The sequence below is a fragment of the Bubalus bubalis genome, chromosome X (assembly GCF_019923935.1).
Source record: "Bubalus bubalis isolate 160015118507 breed Murrah chromosome X, NDDB_SH_1, whole genome shotgun sequence".
NCBI classification, from domain to species: domain Eukaryota; kingdom Metazoa; phylum Chordata; class Mammalia; order Artiodactyla; family Bovidae; genus Bubalus; species Bubalus bubalis.
Window position 1 is genome coordinate 45,490,675 of NC_059181.1, and position 23,806 is coordinate 45,514,480.

Sequence of the window (23,806 nt, forward strand, 5' to 3'; positions counted from 1 at the left end):
AAAAGAGTCGGACACGACTGAGCGACTGAACTGAACTGAACTGTGCCTCAGATTAAAAAAAAAAAGTTTCCTCCAAAAATGTAATAGAAAGAAAAATGTGTGATGTAGAAATTTTGATGAGGTTTGAATTGTTGTGGATTAAAAACTTAATCTTTTAATCAAGAGATCAGCAATTGTCCATTATTAAAAGAGGGGAAAGAAGGGATTATTTAAATTGTCGCTTAGTCACTAAGACACGTCCGACTCTTTTCGGACACCATGGACTGTAGCTGGCCAGGCTCCTCTGACTATGGGACTTCTCAGGTAAGAGTACTGGAGAGGGTTGCCATTTCCTTCTCCAGGGAATCTTCTTGACCCAGGGGTGGACCCACGTCTTCTGCATTGGCTGGCATATTCTTTACCACTGAACCACCAGGGAAGCCCATTTAAACTATAGGTATCCCATAATATAGTCAGCACTTGAAACCTTTCTCTTGCCAGATAATTCACCCTATATTTATATCAGTTCCCAACTCTGACAAATTGGAGGATAATCTTCAACATTAATAAGATCATTAGGCATCACAGGCCAAATCCATTACAGTGAGACTAGGCCACCATACTTAATTGCAAGCAGGCACACCAGGCTACTGGGCAGGCAAAAGGCATCTGTGCCTTTTTCTCAGGACAGTCCACTACAGTAACTTAGGGTTTAACCTTATCACATTTCACCAGTATTGCTGTTCAGAGACCTCCACGTACTGGAGAATCTAGAGTAAGCTGAGGAATGCACTCATCATGCTGTGAGATTGGACATGAAATTTACCATGGTGTACCCAAAGCTGGAAGAGCGAAGAGTTGGTTTAGGTTGTGCACCTTATAGGGAGAACCCAGGAGGAGGTTGGGTCTTCCAGATTTCAATATAAACTACTTCATCCTCCAGGCCTTGCATTTCTAGGCTCAACAGTGCTAATCTGCTTTGACCCCACCTATTACTCATTATAGTCTCTGCAACAGCAGGACGAAAAATTTAACTATGGGACAAATTTTCCTGAGGACATTGCTCAAGACAGTTCTGAATATGGAAGTTTCCAGGAAAATTTTTTAAAAGACATCCTTTTCCATAGTGTATTCTCTCAGGAATTTTCTGTCACCTATCAATCCAGCCAACCATCCATCCAATACACAGTGTTTAACACATGGTAAGTGCTAACTACCATGTTTAGCACTGGGAGGGACTGGGGTGTATATGTTTATTTTGGTACATACCATGAGGTTCCAGTTTATGTTGTCATTTAGTAGATAGATACCTAAGGTAGTCATTCCAGCACTTTATACTGAAGTGAACTGCCATTTCCCTTGTATCTCTGAAAACCTCCTTGATTTCCTACTAATATTAACAGGGGAACTTGTTTATGTATACGAGGCTCTGCGCCTGGGCGTTTTATTCTGTTCTAGAGACCTGTACAAGAATATTTAAATCACGGTGGCGTTCAACACGTTTTAATATCTGATAGGGCCTGTTTCTGCGCAGTGCATTTTTTTTTCCCTTTCAGGAACGTGTTCGGGCCCGCGGCAGGGGGCGGGGTCGCACCTCCTCCGCGGCTCTGGTTCCAGAGGAGCTCCACAGACGAAGAGATGGAAATCCCGAGGCTGCTCCCGGCTCGCGGGATGCGACAAACCGGCGGGGCTGGCAGCCCCGAGGGCGGCGGCCGGATCCGCGGAGGTGCTAACCTGCGGGCCGGTCAGGCCCCGGCGCGCCGCCTCCTGCTGCTCCGTGGCCCTCAAGATGGCGGGCCCGGGCGGCGGCGTGAGGAGGCCAGCGCGGCTTCTTCGTGCCCAGGCCCAGGCCCGAGCCCGTTGGCGCTGAGGCCCGATCACGCTAGCGGCTGTGGCAGCGGCGGCGGGAGCGGCGGCGATGACTTCTTCCTGGTGCTGCTGGACCCGGTGGGTGGAGACGTAGAAACCGCGGGCGCTGGCCAGGCCACAGGGCCCGTGTGGAGGGAGGAAGCCGGGCTGGGCCCAAGGCTCCTGGGGGGCGAAACCGGCGCGAACCCCGAGGGCCGCCCTGCGCTGGGCCCCAGCTGCCTGTCGGCTATCCCCGCCCCAGTCCCGGCCTTGGCCCCGATCCCCGCTCCAGGCCTGGGCCCTGCCACGGCCTTCGCAGGCACTGTCACCATTCACAACCAAAACCTACTGTTGAGCTTGGAGAATGGCATCCTCACTCTGGCCACGCCCCCACCGCTCGCCTGGGCGCCTGGGGTCGCCCCTGCCCCGCAGCCCGGGGGTCTGGTCGCCCCGCAAGCTGGGATCCCACACGCCGCGGAGTCTGGAGATTGTCCCGAGCTGCCGCCCGACCTCCTGCAGGCGGAGCGGGCAGAACCTGCGCCTGCCCCAGCGCCCAAGGAGGAGGAGGAGGCCCCGGCGGCTGTTGAGAGCCCCCGCGGGCCGCCAGGCCCAGGCCAGGGTGTGTTGCTGTACCTGTGTCCTGAGGTGCAGTGCGGACAAACCTTTGCAAAGAAGCACCAGCTGAAGGTGCACCTGCTGACACACAGCAGCAGCCAGGGCCAGCGGCCCTTCAAGTGCCCCCTGGGTGGTTGTGGGTGGACCTTCACCACCTCCTACAAGCTCAAGAGGCATCTGCAGTCACACGACAAACTGAGGCCCTTCGGCTGCCCAGCAGAGGGCTGTGGCAAGAGCTTCACCACCGTGTATAACCTCAAAGCACACATGAAGGGCCACGAGCAGGAGAACTCATTCAAATGTGAGGTGTGTGAGGAGACCTTCCCCACGCAGGCCAAACTCAGCGCCCACCAGCGCAGCCACTTCGAGCCTGAGAGGCCCTACCAGTGTGCGTTTTCCGGCTGCAAGAAGACATTTATCACAGTGAGTGCCCTGTTTTCCCATAACCGCGCCCACTTCAGGGAACAGGAACTCTTTTCCTGTTCCTTTCCTGGCTGCAGTAAACAGTATGACAAGGCTTGTAGGCTGAAAATTCACCTTCGGAGCCACACTGGTGAGAGACCGTTCCTTTGTGACTTTGAGGGCTGTGGCTGGAACTTCACTAGCATGTCCAAACTCCTAAGGCACAAACGGAAGCACGACGATGACCGGAGGTTCATGTGCCCGGTGGAAGGGTGTGGGAAATCTTTCACAAGGGCTGAACATCTGAAAGGCCACAGCATAACCCACCTGGGCACGAAGCCTTTTGTGTGCCCGGTGGAAGGTTGCTGTGCCAGGTTCTCTGCTCGCAGTAGTCTCTACATTCACTCCAAGAAACACTTGCAGGATGTGGACACTTGGAAAAGCCGATGCCCAGTCGCCACTTGTAATAAACTCTTCACATCCAAGCACAGCATGAAGACCCACATGGCCAAAAGGCACAACCTGCGCCAGGATCTCTTAGCTCAGCTGGAAGCTGCAAATTCTCTTACACCCAGCAGTGAACTTACCAGCCAGGGGCAGAGTGACCTCAGTGATGCAGAGCTTGTGTCTCTCTTCTCTGATGCGCCTGGTAATAGTTCTGCTGCAGTACTGGACACGGCATTGGTGAACTCTGGGATCTTGACTATTGATGTGGCTTCTGTGAACTCAACTCTGGCAGGAAACCTCCCTGCTAATAATAATAATTCCTTAGGGCAGGCAGTGGACCCTCAGGCCTTGATGGCCACCAGTGACCTTCCTCAAAGTTTGGATACCTCACTCTTCTTTGGAACGACAGCAGCAGGTTTTCAGCAGGGTCCCTTAGATATGGATGATGTCTCAAGTCTAAGTGCTGGGCCGTTGGCATCTCTGAGCTCTTTGGCTTTGAAAAACTCGAGTCAAGAGCCCCAAGCTTTGATCCCTAGCAGTAAGCTAACAGTAGACACAGATGCTCTGACTCCTTCAAGCACCCTTTGTGAAAACAGTGTCTCAGAACTACTGCCACCAACCAAAACGGAATGGAATGTACATCCTGACTCGGACTTCTTTGCACAGGAGGAAGAAACCCAGTTTGGATTCTCCAATCCAGCAGGAAACCATGGGTCTCAGAAAGAAACAGATCTTATCACAGTGACTGGCAGCTCATTTTTGGTATGAACTAAATTCTGTTCATTCCTGCCACATGGCTTACTTTTATTGATGACACTCAATTTTGAGAATATTCTGGACTGAATGCTTAAATACAGTCATTTCTTATAGGTCTGAAGGAGAACAGAGCCCTGGGCTGCAAGTTTGGAGATTTAAATCCTGATCTTGAGTCTGGAACTTGCGGGTTGTGTGACCTTGAACAAGTCACTTATCCTATCTGAGCCTTAATTTCCTTATTTATAAGATGAGGTGGTTTGAATAGATTGTTCATGTGGTCATTTTAGCTCTATTTTCTTGACTTTGTGCTCTTTCTTGAAAATTTTAGGACCTTTTACAATGATTAACAACTGCATATGCTGCTAATGTAAGGAAAAGTGCACTGAGAGTTAATGATCTGAATGCATAGAACTGGTGTTTAACTTTAAAATTTTAGTGGAAAATTTTTGCAGTGCCAAAATATCTCTAAAATCTAGTGGTAGTGCTTTAAAAAGAAAGCTGAAAGTCTGGGTTAGCTCTTTTTACATTTTTTTCTTTCTAGCCTCTTTTTTTTTTTTTTTTTTTTTTGATGGAAGGCTGTATTGGCGAAAGTGCCAAGTGTTTGATATGACTCAGAGTCAGAAATATTGACTTTGTGGTGTTGAAAAAGTGGCCTTAAATAAGTCATTTTCTCTTACTAACCCTTATTTCCCTAGGTGTCATGACTTCATTGTAATTTACACATACCTGATGCATTGTAGACTTCCTTTTCTATCCTATTAGTTAGGTTTGGAGGGAAAATGTTTTGTACTTTGGCATGCTTTAGTGAAATTTTATGACCTTTTCTGCCCTCTCATTCCCTTCTTCAAAGAGAAACAATTAGCATAATTTAACATCATGCTTGTTCAGGCAATGATGTTTGATGCAGGTTAACAAACAGAAAAGGGAATCTCTGTCTCCCACAGATTAAGGAATTTTTACAACACAATTCTGTGACTTTGCCAACCTGTTCATTAGACCAGGACAGTGTCTTTGCTCTGCCTTCAAAGCTGTCTTGTAGAGTGATGAGAAAGCCTGTGGTTCCAAGAAAATCTGTAAATGGACCAGTGTAAGATTTTCTTCCCTCTGTGCTCCAGAGAGTTCATTGTTTGCCTTCTTCCAGAGTTGGAATGAGAGATTTACTTTGCATTTTGAGTAAATATTATCTGTCTTACCTGAGCATAGAATTTTACAGTTTTATGTAGCACTTTCACAACTGTTATATTTGATCCTCACAATATTTTGAGATAATTGTGGCAAAGTTGCAACTATAAGTCATATTAATATTTACCTAACTCATGTCTGTGTGTGTGTATGTGTGTGTGTGTGTATGTGTGTGTATGTATGTATGCACATCAGCTTTCATTCTACTCTTCAGAGTTTCATGGTAACTTTTGTTTGTAACCACTTGTTCTGTTCCACCATAATTGATGTCTGTTATCTTCTGCCAGCTCTGCTCCCTCTCTATTCTCTCACATGTGCATTACATTCCTTGCCATGATCTCTGTTTTTTTGAATTAGGTAAGTTTTTTTCATGGTCACCATCTCTCAACCATTCAGGACATGGCCCATTTTTCAGTCCCAATATTTACTGCAAGTCTGAATTAAGAAATTATTTTCTGGAATTAGAGGTCAGAGTGTTTGTATATGAATCAAATAATAATGCGCATATTTTATGTAAGGTTTTAGTGAGACATGTAGTTTTTTATTTTTCTATTTTTTTTTTTTACTGTGTAATTCTGCTAGCAAACACTATTGCTCTGAAGCATTCTAATCCAGTACTGTTTGTATGTACGTTTGTCGATAATTATTGTAGCACTTTGGCAGTGCACTTTATAATTTGCTATCTTGAAATGCATCTGTGCTAATTTTTAAATTGGTTGTACTCATTCAGTGAAAAAGCAAAAAGTATGCATCAATTTGTAATCCAAAGAAATGGTCAGAGTGTAATTGTTTCTAACCATTTAACAGTTCTCCCTCAGCACTTTCAAAAAATTTAAGCCCATTTTAGAAATGTGTTGTCATCACTTAAGTCCAAGAGGAAGGTCTTAAGCATCTGTTAATATATATAATCATAAAGATATTTTAAAATCCTGTCATTTTGTTTCTTTTATCCCTCATTAAAAAATGATCTTAAAATATGCTTTTGTTATATTCTGTTGCATTGTCAAAGGACAGGCTCTATTTTTCTTGAAGATAAAAATCTTGTATTTATGGGCCCACATGGTTTCTTTCAGTCAATTTGTTGAAAAGATTTCTCACTCAATACCTTTTTTCCAAACTGACGGTGAAAATAGCATGAAACTACAGTCAGAAGTATCACTACAAGCATAATGGTTATATTTTTGTTAGTGTTGGCATAAATTTGCCATTCAGAAGAGAACAGTGGGGTATGATTTAATATTATCTCATTTGCTTTTTGTGCTTTTTCAGTCTTTGATCTATTAAAATTTTGCCAATTGAAATCCTAATAACGAAATACTTTATAGAAAGCTTTGCATCCCCAGGGTGTTCACCATGAGTTGAAATACTTTTATCTTGATATTTTTACCTTGATCTCACTATAGTATTACATAATTGAAAGCCTTGAGTAATAGAAGTGAAACTTGATAGAATATAAGGATCATTTTTCTCTGGATCAAATACTTCATATTCCTATCCAGGAAAAATAAAAGAAGGGTATTTATGACTATTCCTTGATTCCAGATAAAACATTGATTAATTCCCTGTTTGTGAATATCCATAATCCCTTCATAATTACTGACATCAAACAGATCCACTTGATGATTTGGTAATAAAACCTAATTTGGTTGCAGCTCACTCAAACTATTGATAACAGTGATGATTGAAATATAAGACTGAGCTGAAATTTATGTAATTTATTGGTTCTGAACTAAAGATTTGTTTAACAATTTTTTTATAAAGTGAAATATGAATATTTAGAGAACAGGTTATCAAGCACTTTGTCAGAACACAACTATATATTAAAAGCAAAACACTTATTACAAATGAATTTTTTATATTTTTCAAATTTAAGTTGATTTGGTAACATTATAAGCTTATTGTATATTTCATGCTAATTTACTGCCTATATACAAAATACAAGATAGAAGAGTATTAGAGATTCAGATAAGAGGAATAAAATGTGAGCTACTTCTTAATTTTGGAGAGGAAATGCAAATTTACATTAAATATTTCACATCAAAACAATATCAGCAAGTGTGTTTTCAGACATTAATGGCTTGGAGGAAAGGAGGAGCAATAGCTATGCTTTAATGTATGGTTAGATTTAATTACATAGATAAGAATATAGATAAATTCCAGTCAGGAAAAAAAAGCACAAGAAAAGAATTTGAAATGCAATTGGCCACAAAACACTTGGAAAGACAACTAGCTCAAATGCAGGATGCATGTTTGATAAGTGCTAGGTCTTAGGATTAGACTGCAAATATGGAACCAATCTCTGAAGAACTATGAAAACCAGTCACACTGGATAGGACTTTATTCTGGACATGTTTAAGAGTCAGTGAAAATATTAATGTTTAAGAAGAGAAGTTAAATGATGAATATATAGAAAGTTTAATATAGTAGACATGTACAATGTGAATTTGGTTAGGGGAAATAGGAAAATCGTTTAGGACTCTAACAATTTCAGGGTTCTGTGATGAAGGCTTGGACTGGAGTTGTGGCAGAAAAGGACAGATTGGAGATGTTTCTAAATTGGAGAAACATATAACTTGGTGACTCACTGAATATATGAGACATCTATGAGAGAACAGACGATCAGAAATGATGCTTTAAGGATTTTTTTGAAAACTAAAACTTACATTTCATTAACATAAAATGTTGGGTGTTGACTGTTTTCAGGAATATATGCTGAAACAAAATTAATTTAGGGCAAGTTTAATTTATTGAGAAGTGAAGAATCAGTTAAACCCTGAATAAACTATACATATTGTGGGTTATACACACCATTAGACAGGGGCCATTTCATATCTCTTGGCTCCTTCATATAGTCTCAGATTTGCATTCAATGTCTGTACTCGGGTTGGCCTTTGAGTATTAATATCTGCAGTCATCTTCAACCTCATACAATGCCCTCCCACAATACTCTGCATCAAAATGTGCTATATTACCTTGTCTGACAATTTTTTCTTACAATACTCTTCCCTACAATGGATATTCAACAGATGTTTTATGTAGTACTTAGTAATATAATAAATCAATTCTCCAGAATTGAGAGATGCTGTGTAGTCATTACTTTCAATAGTTCCTCAATATAAACTCTGCTAGATTGAATTTTACCTATATTTTTCTCATAGTAGAACAGATAGGACCAGAATTGTCCAAAACTAACTTCCATGTGATCCTTGGGGCTCCTTATTCATGATTCCCTCTGTGACTAACAATGTGGTGTAGGAACTAAGTCACAGGGATCACATCCTCTCTTATTTATATATCCTAGCATATCTTCCCTTTTTTTTTTTTTTTTGGTTACCTTTACCAATAATGGTGATAACTCAAATGGAATGGAGTCCAAAGAAAAAGTGAGAGAACAAAAAAGTAGCATAAATAATTACATAGCAATTATATTTTGTTTGATGGTGAATTTTGTCATCTGATGTTCTGTCATCAACAGAACACTTCATCTCATTCTGATTTTCTGCTAACATTTCAGTCAGTTCAGTTCAGTCTCTCAGTCGTGTCTGACTCTTTGTGACCCCGTGGACTGCAGCATGCCAGGTTTCCCTGTCCACCACCAAGTCCTGGAGCTTGCTCAAATTCATGTCCATCAAGTTGGTGATCCCGTTCAACTATCTCATCCTCTGTCGTCCCCTTCTCCTCCTGCCTTCAGTCTTTCCCAGTATCCGGGTCTTTTCTAAGGAGTCAGGTCTCCGCATCAGGTGGGCAAAGTATTGGAGCTTCAGCTTCAGCATCAGTCCTTCCAATGAACATTCAGGGCTGATTTCCTTTTCAATTGATTGGCTTGATCTCCTTGCAGTCCAAGGGACTCTCAAGAGTCTTCACCAACACCACAGTTCAAAAGCATCAATTCTTTGGCACTCAGCTTACTTAATATTCAAACACTCACATCCATACATGACTACTGGAAAAACCATAGCTTTGAGTAGATGGACCTTTGTTGGCAAAGTAATGTCTCTGCTTTTTAATATGCTGTCTAGGTTAGTCATAGCTTTTCTTCCAAGGAGCAAGCATCTTAATTTCATGGCTGCAGTCACCATCTGCAGTGATTTTGAAGCCCAAGAAAATAAAGTCTGTCACTGTTTCCATTGTTTCCTCCATCTATTTGCCATGAAATGATGGTACTGAATGCCATGATCTTAGTTTTTGGAATGTTGAGTTTTAAGCCAGCTTTTTCACTCTCCTCTTTCCCTTTCATCAAGTGTCTCTTTAGTTCCTATTCACTCTCTGCCATAAGGGTGGTGTCATCTGCATATCTGAGGTTATTGATATTTCTCCTGGAAATCCTGATTCCAGTTTGTATTTCATCTAGCCTGGCATTTCACATGATGTACTCTGCACATAAGTTAAATAAACAGGGTGACAATATACAGCTTTGATGTACTCCTTTCCCAATTTGGAACCAGTCTGTTGTTTCATATCCAGCTTTAATTGTTTCTTGACCTGCATGCAGATTTCTCAAGGAGGTAGTCAGGTGGTCTGGTATTCCCATCTCTTGAAGAATTTTCCACAGTTTGTTGTGATCCACACATTCAAAGGTTTTGGTGTATGTCCAACTCTTTGTGACTCCATGGACTATACAGTCCATGAAATTCTCCAGGCCAGAATACTGGAGTGGGTAGCCTTTTCCTTCTCCAGGGGATCTTCCCAACCCAGGGAGTTTGGGTCGGGAAGATCCCCTGGAGAAGGGAACGGCAATCCACTCCAGTATTCTTGCCTGAAGAATTCTATGGACAGACCATGGGGTCACAAAGAGTTGGGAACAACTGAGTGACTAACACTTTCATCTTTGTCATAGCTTTTCTTCCAAGAAGCAAGGACCTGAAAAAACACTTGGCCTACAGAAAACCATTCACTATTTTAAACAAAGCAAGACAGTGATTTTAAGAGCACTAAGAAAGTGTGAATCCCTTAGGAAGATCTCTTACTGTTATCAGCTTTTTAAGAAATGGATAATTACTGAGTGCTTACTCTGTGTGAGACACTATAAAGTTTAAAACAAAAGCTTGCATGCATGCTAAGTTGCTTCAGTCGTGTCTGACTTTGTGAACCTATGGACTGTAGCCTGCCAGGCTCCTCTATCCATGGGATTCTCCAGGCAAGAATACTGGAGTGGGTTGCCATGTTGTCCTCCAAGGGATCTTCCTAACCCATGGATTGAACTTGTGTCTCTTACATCTCTTGCATTGGCAGGTGGGTTCTTTAACAATTCATTCAAACAAACATTTTTGAGCACATATTTGACAATCTGTTCTTATGCTCACAAACATTATTATATAAGTAAAGAAAACTCAAGCAATGAAAAATAATATATAGTCAAGTTCTAAATGGTTATAGTTTAGAATGATAAAGATTTAAATAGCAGCTGTCATTCTTAGAGTATGGAGTAAAAATTGTGATAAGAAAAAATTCAGTACACAAATTATCAAAGGTACTTCAAAAAATTGTAAGAATCTAAACTTTAATTTGGGATACAGCAATTAGATTAAACTATCCTAAATTAAAATTTAAGCAAAATTTTGAGTGGTACTTAAATAATTATAGCAGAATCCTTTGGCAAATACATTTTAAATTATGCTTTATTTTTATTTATTCTATACTGGAATCCTGAATGTAGTATTATATATGAAAGTGATCTTCTGGAAATCATATAAAATAAATGTCATTTTCAAATCGAAAACTATAGATAATAGTACTAAGATAAGTGAAATTTCTTAACACAGTTGGAAAGGGGAACAAAGTCCACCATAGCAAAGCATGACTCTCTTTAGTGGCAAGCAGCACTGTGTTTCCAAGATGAAAAACAATTACAAATGGTAGCAAAAAAAAGACATTTCAGCTCTAGGCACTCTCCCTTTGGAATGAAGCCCCCAAATTGTTAATCTTTAGCAGGCTATATTTCCCTTTCTTGTTTACCTGATACAATGGAGGGATAACTGTGGTATGAAACAACATTATGCTGGATGTGGAAGAAGGAAGCTGGTTACCTATCTGTTTGTGGGGAATTAGCCAAAACAGAGAGCTTAAGTGGAAATTCCTCAGGCAATGACTCAGTGAATAGAGTAAAAGTTCATTCCAGGATAGTTCCAATTTTAGATTGTGTACTGCTAGACAGATATTTTTCCTCTTGATTCATATTGGAATAAATTAATACCAAATATAGCATTTGGTGTTTCTAAGGAAATGCAACATTTTTTTCTCCCTTAAAGTCACCTTATGTTCCTGTGCTCCTTGGAGTTTATGATTATTACTTTATTGTTAATTATCAATAATATAAATAAGAACTGTTATCAGATGCCATGACATACTAATAGAACAAAAGGGATGTCATATTTGTTATTTTTGCCTCACTTACCAGAAGGTTGATTAAGTAAAACTTGTTTTTCTATTTTTTTTTCCTTTGAAGATTCACTTTCCCAAGGCTATGTCATTGTTTATGTACTTAGAAAGCAATAGGTCTTTGGAGCATTGTTAAAATATTAATGTCTTTGCAATTATAACCTTAGTAGTTTGGCTACCTTGAAAATGGAGAAACCTAGCCAGATGTAAAACTACTTCCCTGGCGAGGGCATATGGAAAGGAATGAAGGAAAAATTCATTGGGAAAAAAAGAAATTCCTTTCTGTTATTAAATCAGACTTTGTTTTATCAATCCTTGTGATTAATCTTGTATATTTTACCGCATATCATAGTCTGCTTTCAGAAGACTCTATATACAGTATTGAGTATTTCTTAAAATAAGACTTTAAAAATTTGGTGACTTTTAATATATTTAACTTTTATTGAATTATAATTGGCATACAATATAATGTTAGTTTCAAGTGTACAACATAGGTATTTAACAATTCTTTTTTTTTTTTTTTTTACTTTTAATTGGTTCAGTTCAGTTCAGTCGCTCATCGTATCTGACTCTTTGTGACCCCATGAACCGTGGCATGACAGGCCTTCCTGTCCTTCACCAACTCCCGGAGTCCACCCAAACCCATGTGCATTTAGTCGGTGATGCCATCTTACCATCTCATCCTCTGTTGTCCCCTTCTCCTCCTGCCCTCGATCGTTACCAGCATCAGGGTCTTTTCAAATGAGTCAGCTCTTGGCATGAGGTGGCCAAAGTATTGGAGTTTCAGCTTCAACATCAGTCCTACCAATGAACACCCAGGACTGATCTCCTTTAAGATGGACTGGTTGGATCTCCCTGCAGTCCAAGGGACTCTCAAGAGTCTTCTCCAACACCACAGTTTAAAAGCATCAATTCTTCGGCACTCAGCTTTCTTCACAGTCCAACTCTCACATCCATACATGACCACTGGAAAAACCATAGCCTTGACTAGACAGACCTTTGTTGAAAAAGCAATGTCTCTACTTTTTAATATGCTGTCTAGGTTGGTCATAACTTTCCTTCCAAGGAGCAAGCTCTGTTAATTTCATGGCTGCAATCACCATCCGCAGTGATTTTGGAGCCAAGGAAAATAAAGTCAGCTCCTGTTTTCACTGTTTCCCTGTCTATTTCCCATGAAGTGATGGGACCAGATGCCATCGTCTTTGTTTTCTGAATGTTGAGCTTTAAGCCAACTTTTTCACTCTCCTCTTTCACTTTTCATCAAGAGGCTCTTTAGTTCTTCTTCACTTTCTGACATAAGGGTGGTGTCATCTGCATATCTGAGGTTATTGGTATTTCTCCCAGCAATCTTGATTCCAGCTTGTGCTTCCTCCAGCCCAGCTTTTCTCATGATGTACTCTGCATATAAGTTAAATTAGCAGAGTGACAATATACAGCCTTGATGTACTCCTTTTCCTATTTGGAACCAGTCTGTTGTTCCATGTCCAGTTCTAACTGTTGCTTCCTGACCTGCATATGGGTTTCTCAAGAGGCAGGTCAGGTGGTCTGGTATTCCCATCTCTTTCAGAATTTCCCACAGTTTATTGTGATCCACACAGTCAGAGGCTTTGGCATAGTCAATAAAGCAGAAATAGATGTTTTTCTGGAACTCTCTTGCTTTTTCCATGATCCAGCGGATGTTGGCAATTTGATCTCTGGTTCCTCGGCCTTTTCTAAAACCAGCTTGAACATCTGGAAGTTCATGGTTGATGTATTGCTGAAGCCTGGCTTGGAGAATTTTAAGCTTTACTTTACCAGCGTGTGAATTGAGTGCAATTGTGTGGTAGTTTGAGCATTCTTTGGCATTGCCTTTCTTTGGGATTGGAATGAAAATGGACCTTTTCCAGTCCTGTGGCCACTGCTGAGTTTTCCAAATTTGCTGGCATATTGAGTGCAGCACTTTCACAGCATCATCTTTCAGGATTTGAAATAGCTCAACTGGAATTCCATCACCTCCACTAGCTTTGTTCGTATTGATGCTTCCTAAGGCCCACTTGACTTCACATTCCGGGATGTCTGGCTTTAGGTGAGTGATCACACCATCGTGATTATCTGGGTTGTGAAGATCTTTTTTGTACAGTTCTTTTGTGTATTCTTGCCACCTCTTCTTAATATCTTCTGCCTCTATTAGGTCCCTACCATTTCTGTCTTTATTGATCCCATCTTTGCATGAAATGTTCCTTTGGTATCTCTAATTTTCTTGAAGAGATCTCTGCTGCTAAGTTGCTTCAGTAGTGTCCGACTCTGTGCAACCCCTTAGACGGCAGCCCACCGGGCTCCCCCATCCCTGGGATTCTCTAGGCAAGAATATTGGAGTGGGTTGCCATTTCCTTCTCCAATGGATGAAAGTGAAAAGTGAAAGTGAAGTCACTCAGTCGTGTCCGACTCTTAGCAACCCCATGGACTGAAGCCTACCAGGCTCCTCCGTCCATGGGATTTTCCAGGCAAGAGTACTGGAGTGGGGTGCCATAGTCTTTCCCATTCTATTGTTTCCCTCTATTTCTTTGCATTAATCACTGAGGAAGGCTTTCTTGTCTCTCCTTGCTATTCTTTGGAACTCTGCATTCAAATGGGTATCTTTTCTTTTCTCCTTTGCTTTTCACTTCCCTTCTTTCCACAGCTATTTGTAAAGCCTCCTCAGACAGCTGTTTTGCTTTTTTGTATTTGTATTTCTTGGGGATGGTCTTGATTCCTGTCTCCTGTACAAAGTCATGAACCTCCATCCATAGTTCATCATTTTCTTTTTAATTTAATTTATTTGAAGTATACTTAATTTTATTGAAGTATAATTGCTTTGCAATTATATTTATTATAAAATTATATTTATATAAATTTTTATTATAAAATTAATTTAATTTTATTTTATTGAAGTATAATTGCTTTGCAGAATTTTGTTGTTTTCTGTCAAACCTCAGCATGAATCAACCGTAGGAATACATATATAATTTCCATTTTGAACCTCTGTTCCATCTCCCTCCTCAACCCACCCCTCTAGATTGATACAGAAACCCTGTTTGAGTTTCCTGAGCCATACAGCAAATTCCAGTTGGCTATCTATTTTACATATGATAATGTAAGTATGCAGATGACACCACCCTTATAGCAGAAAGTGAAGAGGAACTAAAAAGCCTCTTGATGAAAGTGAAAGAGGAGAGTGAAAAAGTTGGCTTAAAACTCAACATTCAGAAAACAAAGATCTTGGCATCTGGTCCTATCACTTCATGGGAAATAGATGGGGAAACAGTGGAAAAAGTGTCAGGCTTTGTTTTTTTCGGCTCCAAAATCACTGCGGATGGTGATTGCAGCCATGAAACTAAAAGATGCTTACTCCTTGGAAGGAAAGTTATGACCGACCTAGATAGCATATTAAAAAGCAGAGACATTACTTTTTCAACAAAGGTCCATCTAGTCAAGGCTATGGTTTTTACAGTGGTCATGTATGGGTGTGAGAGTTGGACTGTGAAGAAAGCTGAGAGCCGAAGAATTGATGCTTTTGAACTGTGGTGTTGGAACAGACTCTTGAGAGTCCCTTGGACTGCAAGGAGATCCAACCAGTCCATCCTAAAGGAGATCAGTCCTGGGTGTTCATTGGTAGGACTGATGTTGAGGCTGAAACTCCAATATTTTGGCCACCTCATGCGAAGAGTTGACTCATTGGAAAAGACTCTGATGCTGGGAGGGATTGGGGGCAGGAGGGGAAGGGGACGACAGAGGATGACATGGCTGGATGGCATCACCGACTCAATGGACGTGAGTTTGAGTAAACTCTGGGAGTTGGTGATGCACAGGGAGGCCTGGCGTGCTGTGATTCATGGGGTCGCAAAAAGTCGGACACGACTGAGCGACTGAACTGAACTGAATGTAAGTTTCCATGTTACTCTTTCCATACATCTCACCCTTTCCTCCCCTCTCCCCATGTCCATAAGTCTATTCTCTGTGACTGTCACTCCACTGCTGCCCTGTAAATAAGTTCTTTAGTACCATTCTTCTAGATTCTGTATATATGTGGTAGAATACAATATTTATCTATCTCTTTCTCACTTCACTCTGTATAATAAGTTCTAGGTTCACCCGCCTCATCAGAACCGATTTAAATGCCTTCCTTTTTATGGCTGAGTAATATTCCATTGTGTATATGTATCACAACTTCTGTATCCATTCATCTGTTAATGGATATCTAGGTTGCTTCCATGTTCTAGCTATTGTAAATAGTTCTGCAATGAACAATGGGATACATGTGTCTTCTTCAATTTTGGTTTCCTTAGGGTATATGCCTAGGCGTGGGATTGCTGGGTCATATGGTGGTTTTATTTCTAGTCTTTTAAGGAATCTCCATACTGTCTTCCATAGTGGCTGTATCAATTTACATTAACCAACAGTGCAAGAGTGTTCCCTTTTCTTCACACCCTCTCCAGCATTTATTGTATGTATAATTTTTGATGATGGCCATTCTGACTGGTGTGAGATGATATCTCATTGTAGTTTTGATTTGCATTTCTCTAATAATGAGTGATGCTGAGCATCTTTTCATGTGTTCGTTAGCTATATGTGTGTCTTCTTTGGATAAATATCTGTTTAGGTCTTTCCCCCGCTTTTTGATTGGGTTGTTTGTTTTTCTGGCATTGAATTTTATGAGCTGCTTGTGTATTTTGAAAATTAACCCTTTGTCAGTTGTTTCATTTGCTATTATTTTCAGCCATTCTGAGGGTTTACATTTCCACCTGGCTTATAGTTTGGCTTAACTTTTAAGTTTAATCAGGTCCCACTTGTTTACTTTTGTTTTTATTTCCGTTACTCTAGGTTGTAGGTCATAGAGATCTTGCTTTGATTTATGTCATCGAGTGTTCTGCCTATGTTTTCCTCTAAGAGTTTTATAGTTTCTGGTCTTTCATTTAGGTCTTTAATCCATTTTGAGTTTATCTTTGTGTATGGCGTTGGAGTGTTCTAATTTCATTCTTTTACATGTAGCTATCAAGTTTTCCCAGCACCATTTATTGAAGAGGCTGTCTTTGCCCCATTGTATATTCTTCCCTCCTTTGTCAAAAATAAGATACCCATAGATGCATGGGTTTATTTCTGGACTTTCTATCTTTTTCCATTGGTTTATAATTCTGTGTTTGTGCCACTACCATACTGTCTTGATGACTGTACCTTTGTGTATAATCTGAGGTCACGAAGGTTGATTTCCCCCAGCTCAATTCTTCTTTCTCAAGACTGCTTTGCCTATTTGGGGTCTTCTGTGTTTCCATATGAATAGTGAAACTAAAACAAATATTTTTTTTGTTTGTTTTAGTTCTGTCAAAAATGTCATTGGTAATTTGATAGGGATCACATTGAATCTGCAGATTGCATTTGGTAGTACACTCATTTTCACAATATTGATTCTTCCTACCCAGGAACATGGAATATCCCTCCATCTGTTTTCTTTTGTCTTTTTAGGGAAGTTTATTCCTACAGATTTAATTCTTTTGTTGCAATGGTGACTGGGATTGATTCCTTCATTTCTCTTTCTGATTTTCCATTTTTGGTGTGTAGAAAAGCAAGTGATTTCTCTATATTGATTCTCTGCAAGTGATTGTCTGTATCCTGAAACTTTGCTAAATTCACTGATTAGCTCTAGTAATTTTCTGGTGGTGTCTTTAGGGTTTTCTATGTAGAGCATCATGTCATCTGCAAACAGTGAGAGCTTTACTTTTCTTTTCTGATCTGTATTCCTTTTATTTACTTTTCTTCTCTGATTGCTATAGCTAGGACTTCCATAACTATGTTGAATAATAGTGGTGAAAGTGGATACCCTTGTCTTGTTCCTTATCTTAGGGGGAATGCTTTCAGTTTTTCACTGTTGAGAATAATGTTTGCTTTGCTGCTGCTGCTGCTGCTAAGTCGCTTCAGTCATGTCTGACTCTGTGCAACCCCATAGACGGCAGCCCACCAGGCTCCCCCTTCCCTGGGATTCTCCAGGCAAGAACACTGGAGTGGGTTGCCATTTCTTCTCCAATGGATGAAAGTGAAAAGTGAAAGTGAAGTCGCTCAGTCGTGTCCGACTCTTAGCAACCCCATGGACTGCAGCCTACCAGGCTCCTCCGTCCATGGGATTTTCCAGGCAAGAGTACTGGAGTGGGATGCCATTGCCTTCTCCAATGTTTGCTTTAGGCTTATCATATATGGCCTTTTATGTGTTGAGGTAGGTTTATTCTATGCCGATTTTTTGGAAGAGTTTTAATCATAAATGGATGCTGAATTTTGTCAAAGGATTTTTCTGCATCTGTTGAGATTGTCATATGATTTTTATCTTTCAGTTTGTTAACATGGTGTGTCACATTGATTAATTTTCATATATTGAAGAATCCTTGCGTTTCTAGAATAAACACAACTTGATCATGCAGTATGAATTTTTTGATGTGTTGCTGAATTCTGTTTGCTGAAATTTTGTTGAGGATTTTGCATCTATGTTCATGAGTTATATTGACCTACTGTAGTTTTCTTTTTTTGTGTTGTCCTTGTCCAGTTTTGGTATCAGGGTGATGGTGGCCTCATGGAATGAGTTTGGAAGTGCTCCTTCCTCTGCAATTTTTTGAAAGGGTTTTGAAGGATAGACATTAACTCTTCTCTAAATATTTGATAGAATTCCCCTGTGAAAGCATCTTGTCCTGGGCTTTTATTTTTTGGGAGGTTTTTTATTACAACTTTAATTTCAGTACTTGTAATCAGGTTGTTCATAATTTCTATTTATTCCTGACTCAGTCTTGGAAGATTGAACTTTTCTAAGAATCTGTCCATTTCATCCAGGTCATCTATTTGATTGCCATATAGTTGTTCAAAATAGTCTCTTATAATCCTTTGTATTTCTGCATTGTCTGTTGTAACCTCTATTTTTTCATTTCTAATTTTCATTTGATTCTTCTCTCTTTTTTTCTTGATGAGTCTGGCTAAAGGTTTGCCAATTTTATCTTCTCAAAGAACCAGCTTTTAGTTTTATTAATCTTTAATATCGCTCCTCTCATTTCTTTTTCATTAATTTCTGCTCATATCTTTATGAGTTCTTTCCTTCTACTAATTTTGGGGTTTTTTGTTCTTCGTTTTCCAGTTGCCTTAGGTGTAAAATTAGGTTGTCAATTAGATGTTTTTCTTGTTTCTTGAGGTAGGATTGTATTGCAATAAACTTCCCTCTTACAACTGCTTTTGCTGCATCCCATAGGTTTTGAGTTGTCGTGTTCTCATTGTCATTTGTTTCTAGAAATTTTTGATTTCCCTTTTGACTTCTTCAGGAACCTGTTGGTTATTTAGAAATGCATTGTTTAATCTCCATGTGTTTCTTACAGGTTTTTCTTGTAATTGATGTCTAGTCTCATAGCATTGTGTTTGGAGAAGATCCTTGGTATGATTTCAACTTTCTTAAATTTACTGAGGGTTGACTTGTGACTCAAGATGTGGTCTATCCTGGAGGATGTTTCATTTGCACTTGAGAAGAAGGTGTATTCTTCTGCATTTGGCTGGAATGTCCTCAAGATATCAATGAGATCCATCTCATCTAATGTATTATTTAAGACTTATATTTCCTTATTAAATTTTCTGTTTTGATGATCTGTCCATTGGTGCGAGTGGGGTGTTAAAGTCTCCTACTATGATTGTGTTACTGTCAGTTTCTCCTTTTATGTCTGTTAGTGTTTGTGCTATGTATTGAGGTGCTCCTGTGTTGGGTGCATAGATATTTATAATTGTTATGTCTTTCTAATGGATTGATCCCTTGATCATTATGTAGTGTCCTTCCTTATCTCTTGTAATCTTTATTTTAACATCTTTTTTGTCTGATATGAGGATTGCTACTTTAGCTTTCTTTTGCTTCCCATTTGCCTGGAATATATTTTCCCATCCTTTTACTTTCAGTCTATATGTATCTTGAGGTCTGAAGTGGGTTTCTTGTAGACTGCATATATATGGGTCTTGCTTTTGGATCCATTCAGGCAGTCTGTGTCTTTGCTTGGAGCATTTAATCTATTTACATTTTAAGTAATTATTGATATGTGTGTTCCTATTGCCATTTTCTTAATTTTGGGGGGTTGATCTTGTAGATCTTTTTTCTTCTTATATTTCTTGACTATATAAGTCCGTTTAACATTTATTGTAAAGCTGGCTTGATGGTACTGAATTATCTTTACTTTTGCTTGTCTGAAAAGCTTTTTATTTCTCCATCAGTTTTGAATGAGATCCTTGCCAGGTAAAGTAATCTTGGTTGTAGATTTTTCCCTTTCAGTACTTTAACTATATCCTGCCATTCCCTTTTGGCCTGCAGAGTTTCTGCTGAAAGAACAGCTGTTAAATGTATGGGGGTTCCCTTGTGTGTTACTTGTTGCTTTTCCCTTGCTGCTTTTAATATTTTCTTTGTGTTTAGTCTTTGTTAGTTTGATTAGTATGTGTCTTGTCGAGTTTCTCCTTGGGTTTTTACTGTATGAGATTCTTTGCACATCTTAGACTTTTTTGACTATTTACTTTTCCACGTTGGGGAAATTTTCAACTATAATCTCTTCAAAATTTTTCTCATACCCTTTCTTTTTCTCTACTTCTGAGACCCCTATAATTCGAATGTTGGTGTGTTTGATATTGTCCCAGGGATCTCTGAGACTAGCCTCAGTTCTTTTCATTCTTTTTACTTTAATCTGGTCTTCAGCAGTTATTTCCACCATTTTATCTTCCAGCTCACTGATTCTTTCTTTGGCTTCATATATTCTGCTATTGATTCCTTCCACAGTATTTTTAATTTCAGTAATTGTGTTGTTTGTCTCTGTATGTTCGTTCTTTAATTCTTCTAGTTCTTTGTTAATTGATTATTGCATTTTCTCCATTTTGTTTTCAAGGTTTTTGATCATCTTTACTATCATCATTCTGAATTATTTTCCAGGTAGTTTGCCTATTTCCTCTTCATTTATTTGGACTTCTGTGTTTCTAGATTGTTCCTTCATTTGTGTAGTATCGCTCTGCCTTTTCATTATTACTTTTTTTTTTTTTTTACTTACTGTGTTTGAGGTCTCCTTTTCCCAGGCTTCAAGGTTGAATTCTTTCTTCCTTTTCATTTCTTCCCTTCTAAGGTTGGTCCAGTGGTTTGTGTAAGCTTCGTATAGGGTGAATTTATGCTGAGTATTTTTTGTTGTTTTTGTTTCTTTTTCTTCTGATGGGCAAGGCTGAGTGAGGTGGTAATGCTGCCTGCTGATCATTGGATTTGTATATTTGTTTGTTTATTGTTTAGATGAGGCATCCTGCCCAGGGTGCTACTGGTGGTTGAGTGATGCTTCAAGTGGTTTCCTTTGTGTGAGTTCTCACTATTTGATAGTTCCAGGGTTAGTTCTCTGATAGAATAGGGTCTTGGAGTCAGTGTTCCCACTCCAAAGGCTCAGGGCTTGATCTCTGGTCAGGAACAAAGATTCCACAAGTGGTTTCTTATGGCATTAAGTGATATTGAAACAAATATACAAAAATGAGAAAACAAAGATGAACCCCAGACAAATGGCAGTTGCAAAATCAGGCATATAATTAAAGTAATGGAATATACACTTATACATATACACCCATAAGGAAAGTCAAAACAGTCCAACAAAAATAAAGTACAGTAGATTGACCCTACACACAAAGGAAATAAAAAATTATATTTACCAGTTAAAAACAAAACTAACTAAAGCGCAACTGGAAAACAAAACTAACAAATATGTTAAGAGCAAAGGAAAAAAGAAAAGAAAGAAGGAATAGATATGTAAAGTCAAGTAGAGGTAGATGAAGAAGATTTATATACATTAATGATTAACTCAAGGGGCAAAGACCAATAGGAAAGGCAAACAAAGGAATAAATGTAGAAAAATATAATAGGTTTAAAAAATTAAAAATTGAAATTATAAAAAAGAGAAAAAAAAGGAAAAAAAGAAGAAAGAAAAAAGGAAAAAAAAAAAAAACTCCACAGAACTGCAAAATCCCAATGTAGAGGTTTATAACAACAATAAAAAGTGTGACTGAATATACACAAATACATATGCACCTGTAAGGAAAATCGAAACAGTCCAACAAAAGTAAAGTACAATAGATTGACATGGTAAACAAAGGAAACCAAAAATTATTCCTACCAGTTAAGAACAAAACTAACTAAAGCACAAACTGGAAAACAAAACTAAAGCAAGATGCCAATTGGGGAATAAAGCAATGAAAATAAAACTAACCAATATGCTAAGAGGAAAGGAAAGAAAAGAAAAGAAAAAAAAATACATATGCAAAGTTAAATAGAGGTATATAAAGCAGATGTATATACATTAAAGATTAACTGCAAGGGGAAAAGTACAGTAGGAAATGCAAATAGGAATAAATGTAAAAAATGATAGTAGATTTAAAAAATTAGATACTAAAATTAAAAACAGAGTAAAAAAAAAAAAGGAAAAACTTCACAGAACTGCAAAAGCCCAATGTAGAAGCAGAGGTTTATAACAACAATAAAAAATGTGACTGAGGGAAAAAAAAAGCTCAAAAGCTTAATTAGATTTCATAGTGCCAATAAAATCGACAACTACAATGGGGGGAGGGGCGGGGAGAGGGGAAGAAAAAAGAAAAACAAAATCTAACAGAATCTACAGAGCAAGTGAAAACATAAGACTAATAAAAGTTTTTCTTGAGTCACTGCTGTCAGAGTCCTTTCCCTCGCTGGGAGTCACAGTACACCTCACCTCACTAGGATGCCCTCCAGCACTGTACTGATCTCTAGACCTGCTGTGGGGGCAGCTCAGATTCTAATCTGGTTCTACTCCTGTGTGTTCTTCCTTCAATGTCCACAGCTATCAGAACTAGTGAGCTTTCTTTTGTGGGGGCTCTCAATATCTTTTTATATATTCCATAGACACAGAGTCTGCCTAGTTGATCATGTGGATTTAATCTGCAGCTTGTACAGCTGGTGGGAAGGTTTTGGGTCTTCTTCCTTTGCCACACTACCCCTGGGTTTCAATTGTGGTTTTATTTTCACCTCTGCATGAAGGTTGTCCACTGGGGTTTGCTCCTGGGGCTGCCCTCGAGGACTTGGGTTTGCTCCTGTGTGGGCCATGTGTGGAGGTGAGGCAGCTGCTTGGGTTGCAGGGGTTCTGGCAGCACCAGGTACTCAGGGGAGTTGGTGGTTAGGAGCAAGAAAAGGTGGTTAGAGCAAGAAATATAGTGCTCTAGAAGGGTATGGCAACTAGTATTGGCCAATATACTTCAGTATTCTTGACTGGAGAGCCCCCCTGACAGAGTAGCCTGGCAGGCCACAGTCTATAGGGTCACAAGGAGTTGGACACGACCGCAGCTACCCTGAACACATAGCCTCAAGGCTATTTTTGCCTGTGGCAGCTCTGCCCCAGTGAGAGCTGAGCATGTACATGGCACAGCTGCTTGGCTTGCAGGGGCCCTGATGGTGGCAAGTTTGCAGGGACATGAACTGCCTCTGCTGGAGGAGTTATGGCCTTATCAGAGTCTTTTTTCAAGCCTCTTATAGCTGGTGATCAAAAGGGCTCTTTGGCCAGTCTTTCTCCATAGCTCTGCCTGTTCAGGAACTTAAAGGGCTCCCTTGCCTGGGGTCCTTCTCTGTTGTTTGGTGCATCAGGCACTTAAAGTGGCACCCTGGTTTGGGTCCTATTCTGTAGTTCAGTGCTTCAGGTGTTTGATGGGCCAGCCTCTCTATTGTTAAGCTGCCTGATGCGATGCTGGCATGTGGGGTGAGAGGCTATGGTGATGGCTCCACCCCCTATGCATGACTCAGCTGTACTGCCTTGCTTTGATGACTAGCTGGCTTTGTTCTACAGGCATTTCCCACCAAAATCTCCTCCCTCACACCCTTTCTATCTGTCTCTCTGCAGTCAACAGCAGCCCTTGCCCTGGGATTGCTCCACAGTCCCTAAACTCCAGCTCCCAGCCACTGCACCTTCCAGGGGACCTGCATCCCTGTCCAAGGTATGTATGACTGAGTCAAGTACTGTCTGATTCTCATTCCATTTAGGCTGCCACAGATCAGCTGTTTCACTCTTACCCTTAAATGTTTCTCCTCTGACTCAGACAATTTCCCCCATGTGGGGATGGGACCCCTGCTTCAGTTCACCCACCTGCTGAGGGCAAGTCCAGTCCTACTAATATTCCTGTTTTTTTTTTTTTTCCCCCTAGT

The 23,806-nt window shown here is 39.9% G+C and overlaps 1 protein-coding gene across 2 annotated transcripts; it reads left to right on the plus strand.

Annotated features, from left to right (window-relative positions):
• Positions 1 to 1,508: 1,508 nt before the first annotated feature.
• Positions 1,509 to 23,564, plus strand: LOC112582076 (zinc finger X-linked protein ZXDB-like). Of its 2 annotated transcripts, XM_044936635.1 has the most exons (2): positions 1,509 to 4,053; positions 23,505 to 23,564. In XM_044936635.1, exons 1-2 carry the CDS (start codon positions 1,618 to 1,620, stop codon positions 23,544 to 23,546), a joined length of 2,478 nt encoding a protein of 825 aa, XP_044792570.1. In that variant the 5' UTR covers positions 1,509 to 1,617; the 3' UTR covers positions 23,547 to 23,564. The 2 variants fall into 2 exon arrangements, with proteins under 2 accessions (XP_044792570.1, XP_025131791.2); XM_025276006.3 differs by lacking the exon at positions 23,505 to 23,564 and having other exon boundaries at positions 1,510 to 6,207.
• Positions 23,565 to 23,806: the final 242 nt, after the last annotated feature.

What these genes read in the sequence shown, in the direction of transcription:
- LOC112582076 (XM_044936635.1), top strand. Translation starts at nt 1,618, where the DNA reads ATGGAAATCCCGAGGCTGCTCCCGGCTCGCGGGATGCGACAAACCGGC. An exon ending in TGACTGGCAGCTCATTTTTG is followed by an intron (nt 4,054 to 23,504) that starts GTATGAACTAAA and finishes GTCTCTCTGCAG; the next exon opens with TCAACAGCAGCCCTTGCCCT.